Source organism: Apis dorsata, unplaced genomic scaffold (assembly GCF_000469605.1).
Source record: "Apis dorsata unplaced genomic scaffold, Apis dorsata 1.3 scaffold_78, whole genome shotgun sequence".
Lineage (NCBI taxonomy): Eukaryota > Metazoa > Arthropoda > Insecta > Hymenoptera > Apidae > Apis > Apis dorsata.
The window spans coordinates 825,967-835,387 of record NW_006263376.1 but is presented as its reverse complement, the minus strand read 5'-3'; the positions used below and the strand labels follow the sequence as shown (position 1 = coordinate 835,387).

Genomic DNA, 9,421 nt, shown 5'->3' with positions numbered 1-9,421 from the left:
ATAATAATAATAATAATAATAATAATAATAATAATAATAATAATAATAATAATAATAATATGTCTCACCTTTGGAAACCATGCATTTTTCTCTTTGTCCCAAAAGTACACACTGCCATCATTAGGATCTGTGTATGTATGAGTATCGTTTTCAAAACCAAATACTCCTTCCTGCGTCTTAGATTCATTATCATTTAAATTTTTAACATTTGTTTCTTCTTCCGTATTTTTTACCACCCATTCATTCTTTTCTTGATCAAACTTATATGTCACATTATTTGTAGGATCATTATATATATAAGATTGGCCATCAAATTTGTAATATTTCATGAAATCTTCAGTCTTATCCATATCTTGATAATTTGCCATTATAATTATTAGTAATATTTCATTAATAGATAATTAATCCAATAAACTTTGGCATAAAATTCAACACCTATATATATAGTAATAAAAAATTTTATATTATTATCAATTAAAAAAATGATTAAATTTTTTTTTATCAATTAAATAATTTTTTTTTGAGCTATCAATTTGTTAGCATAAGCAGGATTAATGATAATCATTCGTTGATAAATGATATTTACTTATTTAATAAAAATATTTAAATGATATCCAAAATACATTTGACTTAACCTAGTCGATTTATTATATTTTATATTAGATTTATAGAGAGAAATATCATAAATATAATATTATTTAACATTAATAAAAAAAACAAATTTATAGAATTTCTATATCAAATTAAATAAACTATAATATAAATTTATAAAAAAAAAAAAAGTGATGTAATATGTATATAGACTGAATATTTAAAAGTACAGGTTACATGCATAATATTGAAAAACAATATTTAACGTTATGCAATTCTATATACAATTTCTATATTTGTGAATTCTATATAATTACTACATAAATCGCATTCACATGATTATCTAATTATTTAATAACAACACAATTTTCTTTGATATGTCAAAATGTTATTCAAAAAAGTATAAATGTTTTAATATAGGTTAACCATATAACGATATATAACGAGATCAATACTAATATCAAACACCTTTAATTACAACAGATTGAAATATTCTTAATCTTATATGTTAATTCTCATATACTTAGATAACACTTACTCTTGTCAAAAAATAGCTCTTATTTAAAAAAAATGCAATCAATATTTTCTTAAATTTGACAGCAACATATCATTTGTAATATACAATGTGGATACCTGTTCGCGATACTAATGCGCTCTACTACGTAAGAATTTACTTGTATCACATGCGACATTATCGATTCAGAACGGAATGAGACAATAGCGCTATTAAAATTAAGCATAACCACAGATGAGATACTGAATAGATATGGCATGTAATGCTTTTTCGTGTCACAAGAATTTGAATGTTGTTATATATTATGATATTATTGCTTCAACACAAAAATGATTGTAGTATTGATAATAGTTGACATTAAAATTTAATTTTATTATAAAAACTTTAAATTAGATATAAGACAAAACAATTTATTATAAAAAAGTATTATTTCGATATGAACATGATTCAGGATCGTTTATTACAGCATACTATTATTATTTTTATTCTTGTATGAAATAAGAAAAAACACGAAGAACAATCGAGATAACAGCAAATTATAAAATAATAGACCAAACAACAATATTATTTTTTAGAAAACGATGTCTCATCTCATTAAACGATTTTGAACGGATGTCAAGATTTATGATTTTTCGCTTTCACTTTGATTTTTCATTTGTAACGAACTTTTTTCTCTTACTTACGAAGATTAAATAATAAATAAATAATTATTTATTAATATAAAAAATTGTTTCTATAAAACAAAAAAATTTCTTAAAAATCTGAAGAAATATTGTATGTATATATGTATGTATATGTATGTGTATGTATATGATGTATGCATGTATATATGCATGTACATATATGTACATATATTCTTAATAATATTTTAAAATAAAAACAATTTATATATATATTTTTTTTATATTTTTAATTAATGTATCTTTTTAAAACTTCGATGTATAGAAATTTAAGTTATTTAAAATTATTATATTATACTTTAATTTTCATACGATTGAAGTGAGTAAAAAACGGACGATTTCAACCAATCAGAAAATTGCTAAGACTTAGCAGTTAGACGAATCGCTAGTGCGCAGTAATATTAGTCTATTGTCAAGAATCGTGGCAATAATATTCGTTATATCGGTACATATAATTATTTATGTATATTTGCATATATATTTGCTTATAATAGTGTATATAAATTTGATTTTATTTGATTGTGATATAATTTATAAATTATTATAATTATTATAATCTATTTATTTAATTAATAATTGTATATATTTAATCATTTATTAAATATTATTATATCAAAATTTTATTATCGTTTTAACTTTCTTTATTAGTTACCGGTTTGTTCGTTGCTTATCCATTTGTTAGTTACCAGTAATTTATAAATATTATATAAATTTCTGATCATATCTAATTATAAATTGAATTTGAAATTTAAATATTATATTTATTTTAATATTATTTTAATTTTATTTTATAGATTTGGTTTTTATTTAATAATTAAAATTTATACTACAATATTATATAAATCATATTGTATAATATTTGATCATAACATTTGTGCAAATATGGTAGAGATATTTGATTTCTATTTGATGATATTTCTTTTTTAAATATTGTGTCTATTCGTCCGTTTAATTCACATTATTTTTATTTTGATTTTACGTTCAAGGCTATGAATGTTTTCTTATAATTTAATCTTCCTAGAAAATTGACGACGTATATCTGTTTGTTTTGAAACTACGCTCAAGACCTTTTCAGAAAATTGGTGGTTCACATTCGTGTCTTGTTCTCTGGTATGTTTCGACTTCTTGTCACAATTTCGAGTACATTCTTTTTGATCCAATTCGATAATTGAAATCGCGATGCAAAGTGTCATTCGAAATTTGTGCGTGTATCGAAAAACGCGTTGCTTCAGGTGCGTAATTTATTGCGTAATATATTTACTTATTTGACTAATTATTCTTTTATTTTTCTCATACTATTATTTAATTCAATAATTCAGTAATTTATATATATATATATATATATATAATTTATGTGTATATATATATATAATTTGAATATTATTATTATTGAATAATTCTTTGAGAAATAATTCTATTTTCTTTATTGATTTATTTCGAACATAAATTTCATTATTGAAATTGTCAGCTTATAAAATTAAATTTAATTTAAAAAATTAAAAAAAATTTAATTAAATTCGTGTATCGTCTTATCTTATCAATACAATCGATTCTAATTTCATACATTTTTCATATATTTATTCTAAAAATTCGATTATTTTTTTCTTTAATTGATTATCGAGACAATATCCTATTCTACGTAGAAAGTAATTCAATATGGACGCCATAATATGATGATCAATCGAAGAAATAATAATATTTAATTTTTCATATCAAAATAGATACATTTTTATTTTTATTTCTTTTTTTATTTGTTTGTATATATTTGTTAAATAACTGATAATCCATCTATATAAATTATTAGAAGCTATTACGAGAAAAATAGAAAAGATTAAACAAATCATAAAATTATTTCGAATATGTTAGGTTATATTTTTTAAAAATATATTCTTTCGTCATCTAATTTTCAATACATAACTTTGAAAGTATTTTTTTTAACAAATATATCCTCGATAAAGAAAAGAAATAAGAAATAAGAATAAAGAAATAAAATATGGAAAGAATAATTTCTTTTTTCCTTAATTTACTCTTCTAACGTAATTTTTCTTTCAGAGAATTGTGATTATGTGCAATGCAATCAATAGAGTTAGTGTTTGCTCCGTAATAGTATTTTAAATATTTTTTAGAGCATAATAATTTTAATTAAATTTAATCATTCGTGAAATTAGAATCAGTGTTTGTTCGCCGATTATAATTTAAACGATCGCGTTTATTTTTTCTTTCTCTCTTTTTAAATATTTATCTCGGATATATATTAAAATTACAAGAATATATAATATAATATAATATAAGGCGTCCATTAAAAGAAGAAAAGGTAATTATTATTTTCATTTACTTTAATTTTTTTAGAAAATATATATATATATAGTATCTTAAATTATTATATTTTATTTTTTGTTACAGTTTTTATTTTCTTTTACTCATTGAAGATTTCACATAGAACATAGAACATCAAAAAATAATACAAATTTTTCGCATCTAATGGGTAAGTCGCATATATTTTCATTCCTCTGATTACTCAATCATATAGTAGGATAAATGATCCTACGAATCGATACGAGTGATTGTTACGAGTGTATAGAATATATAGAATTTGTACAAGAATTGTACAAGAATTTTATACAAGCACGCAGTGACTATAGGTATTTATTATATCTGTGAATAGTAAATATTTTTTGTTTTATTTATTAAGACTCAGGTTAGGTCTTCTTGTATACATGGCACTTTTAAATATTAATAATTTTCCAAATTAATTATATAAAATTAAATCATTGTAATCCATGAATGTTTCCAAACGTTAAATATTCAAATATATATAAATATTCATGCATATATTCTAATAAATAATAAATAGTACGATAATTAATCATTTTTAATTTTTAATTTTTTTTTTTTTCATGTTAATTTTTTTAAACGCTTGATTTTCAAAATAATAAAGATACTTTTATTCTTCTCATTTAGAAATATAATATAAAAACGTATATCGTATGCAAAAAGATGCTAAGCGACAGGCAAATTTTGAATATTTCTTTTGTATTCTTTTGTGAAAATATTCTTTGATGAAAAAAAATGAGAATATTTTTATTCGTATTAAAATTTCATTTTGAGTCAATGATTTCATTAAATTTTATTTTAATAATAGAACTATATATCTATTTAATAGATATTTATTATATTATATCATAATTAAAATTAAAAGATATATGCTTGTGTTTATCGCGTGTCAATGGTAGCTAGCCATTCTCAATCGATTTTAAAAAAAATGATACGTAAACTTTATGCATATAATGTGATAAAATATTGAATATTGGATATGTTCTGTAGATTTGCACCCGGCCTTTATACGTGAGAATCATAAAGTGGAATGTGTTGGTATATTTGTTTTGTCGTTTTTTTAATATAATATATTAAGGATAAGGATAGATAGTATATTTCTAGTGTGACTGTTAATTATAAATAAATAAGTAGAGCCGGCTAGGTTATCACTAATCGGGTAGGCACGTTCTCTCGTGACAACTTATTTCAAAAAATTAAATTTGAAAAAATTGAGAGAAAATCTAAGGAAATGAACAATGCTAACATCCTCTATAGCTTGACTGATCGATTTTTTGATTTCCAAAGAATGGAAAATCATTGTTATTATTTTGTCATTGTGTTCGTTTTAATAATACGTAGTAAATGTATTATTTGATCGATTTACATGCCGGCTTATCGCATTCAAACATCATTTCGGGAAAGGCGAAAAAAAATTTTTTTTTCTAAACATTAATGTTTTTTTTCAGATAAAATATATAAATTATATTTTAATTACTAATTCAATAATTAAATTTATTACAGATACAAATTGAAGAAAAAGACGAATAGAAGAAAAGAAGATTGATCGTATTATTTGTCATTGAATTTTAATTCTTTTTTGTAATTAATTACAAGCTTTCAAAATTTTAACCTTTTCATCCGTAATAATTAGGAAACCAGTGCCATCTCTCGAGAATATATATAATATTTTCAAAGGCAAGGTAAGGTAGATTAAGAATCGAAAATCAGTGCCATCTATCGAACACTCTTGGACGTGTTTTTTTTTTTTCATGTATATTTTTTTTTCTATATTTTAGAGATGGTGTTGAATTCGCAATTAATCTATTTTTGTCTTTCTATCTCTTTTTGTTTATATTCGCTATTAACGCGTGATTATAAAGGAGATATAGGATGTGAATCGAACATGCATCGTTTCTCTTTCGAAACTGCAATGTATCATCTTAATCTTTAATCTAACACGAAGAATATAGATATTAACGTTCTGGGTTTTACAATGTATTTCTAGAACGATAGATAGATAAAATTGCGAAACAACGGTGCACCGTGATATCTGACGCGAATATTTTGAAAGCGATAGGATTCGAATAAAAAAGTTTGGAATGGCAACAAAATAAATATATAGGAAGAAATTTTGAAATATTCTTTTAAAAAATAATAATATCGAGAATTCGTTTGTCGATAATATTTTATTCTTTATTCGCTATGTGTAATCTCATCAAATATTACGTTAGATCTATTCTATATATCTTATCTCTGATTTTGTTGTATTATCAATTTTGATAATTGATATAAACCAATGACTATTTTCATTTTTAAGAATACGAAACATATTCTTTGAAATACTCGCTTACTTATCAAAATTATAAATGTGTCGAGATAAAATGTGACATGTTATTGATCAATCTTTCGATAAAATAAATTTTTATGTACTTAATATATAATATAATATAATATAAATGACACTTATTTAAATATAAAGATATTTCTTTATTTTTCGAACGAATCCTTCGGAAAGAAATAAAACGATTCCCACGATAACACGATGGTGATAATCCAGATACGATATCAACGGAGAAATTCTTTCGATAGATTCGAATCGGTCGATTTTCATCGATCACGGCAGGACCATGACAACAGAAGAATTCAGTCGGTTTGCGATGTGGCGACAGAAGAGGAACCGTTTTTTGATAGATCGGCAACAGCCTCTCACGAGCAAGATCCCACGAACTAAACTGACGAACACACGGATCGATTGGAATGCCGAAATAGCAAATTAGGGGATTCCAGGAGAACTGCCCTCTCTGTCTTACCTACTTCTTATTTCTTTCTTATTCTAGTTCCAAAGCTTTGTCCTCGTCCGCCTTGAACGCTACGATTCGATTCCATCGCTCCGTTCCACCCCTTCCGACAAACTTAATAATAGTAATGATCTGTCGCGTGGTTGAGTAGATTATCATCCAATCTTGATAATCGTTTATATAATTTTGTTCGATTCTAAGGATGTTAGCCATCGAGAAAATAATATTTTTATATCGAAATATAATATAAAAATATCGAACGGAATTCATTTTATATGAAAACGTAAAAATGGATATTCTACTATGGATAATTAAATACATTATTCCAAATTTTAAATCCAAATTTCAAATCAATCGTTTCTAGATTCAACTCGCGTATAATTACTCGCGTATCGCATAATCGCCACCGTGAAATTGCGTTGATTATTTCTCAATCGCCGAGTTACTTATCGTCCAATAGAGCGCGATATTTGCACTTCAAATGAAAGAAATACAACATCGAAGGTTTCCACATCGAAGAAGATTGCACAACAGGTATGCAACAACCACTCGAAAGATCCATATTTAACACAATGGCTACATATGTGCATTTCAAGTTTAATCCCTACGGCACAATTGTGTCGGATTCGTGCGTTGAATTAATAATGATGAAGCTGAATCGTAGCATCGTTACAGATATCTCGTTGCAAATAAAAAAGACTACTTTGACCTTTTTCATTGATTAAAATTATATTTGACACGATAATGATCAAGAATTTTTAAAATCAATTTAATTCCTTTAATTATACGAGCAATTTAGCATTAAAATAGTAATGGAAGAATAATATCTACGTATAAAATACCGCTATAATAAATGATATATATACAATGAAAATAGATCATTTTCAGAACATGCACTTGGATAGATGTATGTTATCTTTAATAAAAAAAAAAAAAAAAGAAAAAAAAATGGAACGAAACGAAATCGAAATCTATATATCCATGTATCGACTGTATAAATACAAAATTATCGATTCATACCGATCGTCCATCGTTTAACATCTTTTCTCTCTCGAAACTATCGAAAGATTCGATTCCAAAAAAACATCTATTGTCTCTCTTTCTCTTGGTTCGATTCATAATATTACCTATCTAATCATAGGTCGAAGTGCACGTATCCCCCTGGATGACGCGCAAGCTAGCATATTTCAAACATCTCGTCCCATTCAATTCGAGTCGAAGGGAGATACAACCCCTGTCCGGTAATATCACCGACGAATTTAATGTCCGACTATTAGCAGCGGGGTACGGTTGGCGCATTGTTGGAGTGGCCACGTGCAGGATGACTGGCTCGGGAGGAAACGTTTGATCGTCGAGCCGTCGTAGTACGAGAGAATACAGAGAGAAAAAGAGATAGTGAGAAAGGAGGGAAGGGGAACGTGAAAAAAAGGGGTCATGCATCGTATCACACTTGTCGAGGGTTATTGGATTTGGTCCATGCCACAGGGTATTGTTCACGGACCTGCCGCGTTACACGAGAGATTAGATGGCAGATACGACGAGATTCGCCACGGTCAAGTGTTTCGCGTCGTCTTTTCCCGCTATGTAACATTCTCGTTGTGTAACATTGCCGTGAATTTCCGGATATTGAGGAGGATCTCTATAGCAACGAACCATTTACTGTGAAACACACGTTTGCGCGTTAAGATATACATAGAATAAGCAAATAGGTACGTACGTTTCGATTTTTCTGAATAGTATCGATCGTATCGTTAAAATTTACATCATCGAATATTACATAAAATTTTATAAAACTATCTCGATATCTCGACGCGGAGAAATTCATCGTGCATCGATCATATCATAGATCACCATCCAATCCGGCAAAATGGAAGCAATGGAATCGATTTCTAGCCGGGTTTAGCCGATTCGATGCGAAAAAATGAAGGGTAAAAGAGGAGAGAATCTCTTCTTCGGAGAGATTCCGCTCGACGCGGCAAATTAAGCTTGGCGAAACACCGCGAAACTGTTAATTAAGACTCATTATGCGCGCGGCCTGGCTGAGCCGCTGTTCGGGTTTGGGGTTGCGAAAGCGGCGAAAGGGTGGCGAACCGAGAAGGCGAACGGATACGCGGACAAACGCGAAGAACGGACAGGCAGGGGGACGTGACGGTGAGACGAGAAGAGAAGCGAAGAAGGCAAAGGAGAAACGGAAAGAGATGGTGGAGGCGAAGTTAAGAGAGAGAGGGAAGAGAGGAGAGAGGTGGAGTGAGGAGTGAAGAGAGAGTGGGAAGAGAAGAGAGTAGAGAAGTGAGGAGNNNGGAGAGGATTGGAGAGGAGAGGTGAGGTGAGGGAGCGAGTTGCGGAGGCGGGTGAGGAGGTAGGGGGATGGTTTAACCCGAGTAGGAACTTCTTAATACCGTGACGGCAGAGTCGGGTTCATTGTGGGATCAATACAGAGACGACCGGGTGTAGGAGTGGCAACCGTCGCCTCATTGGACGTGCCGTTCCTGGTCGGTGATTGGCCGGTTGCGGAACTACCA

At 28.0% G+C, this 9,421-nt stretch overlaps 1 protein-coding gene and 1 long non-coding RNA gene across 2 annotated transcripts in view; one reads left to right on the top strand and one right to left on the bottom strand.

Annotated features, from left to right (window-relative positions):
• The window catches only part of LOC102672242 (HIV Tat-specific factor 1 homolog), a 33,568-nt gene extending 32,219 nt beyond the window's left edge, over window positions 1-1,349 (bottom strand). Inside the window, exons 1-2 of the mRNA XM_006610822.2 lie at window positions 1,130-1,349; window positions 69-435 (exon numbers count right to left, since the gene is read on the bottom strand). Of these exons, the coding sequence (XP_006610885.1) occupies window positions 69-368 (300 nt within the window). The 5' untranslated portion in view covers window positions 369-435; window positions 1,130-1,349. The remainder of the gene's footprint in view (window positions 1-68; window positions 436-1,129) is intronic.
• A 5,845-nt stretch (window positions 1,350-7,194) lies between these two features.
• LOC102671930 lies at window positions 7,195-8,274 on the top strand. The gene is made up of 2 exons (XR_421051.2): window positions 7,195-7,433; window positions 8,041-8,274. It is a non-coding gene; the product is annotated as an uncharacterized LOC102671930 (long non-coding RNA).
• Window positions 8,275-9,421: the final 1,147 nt, after the last annotated feature.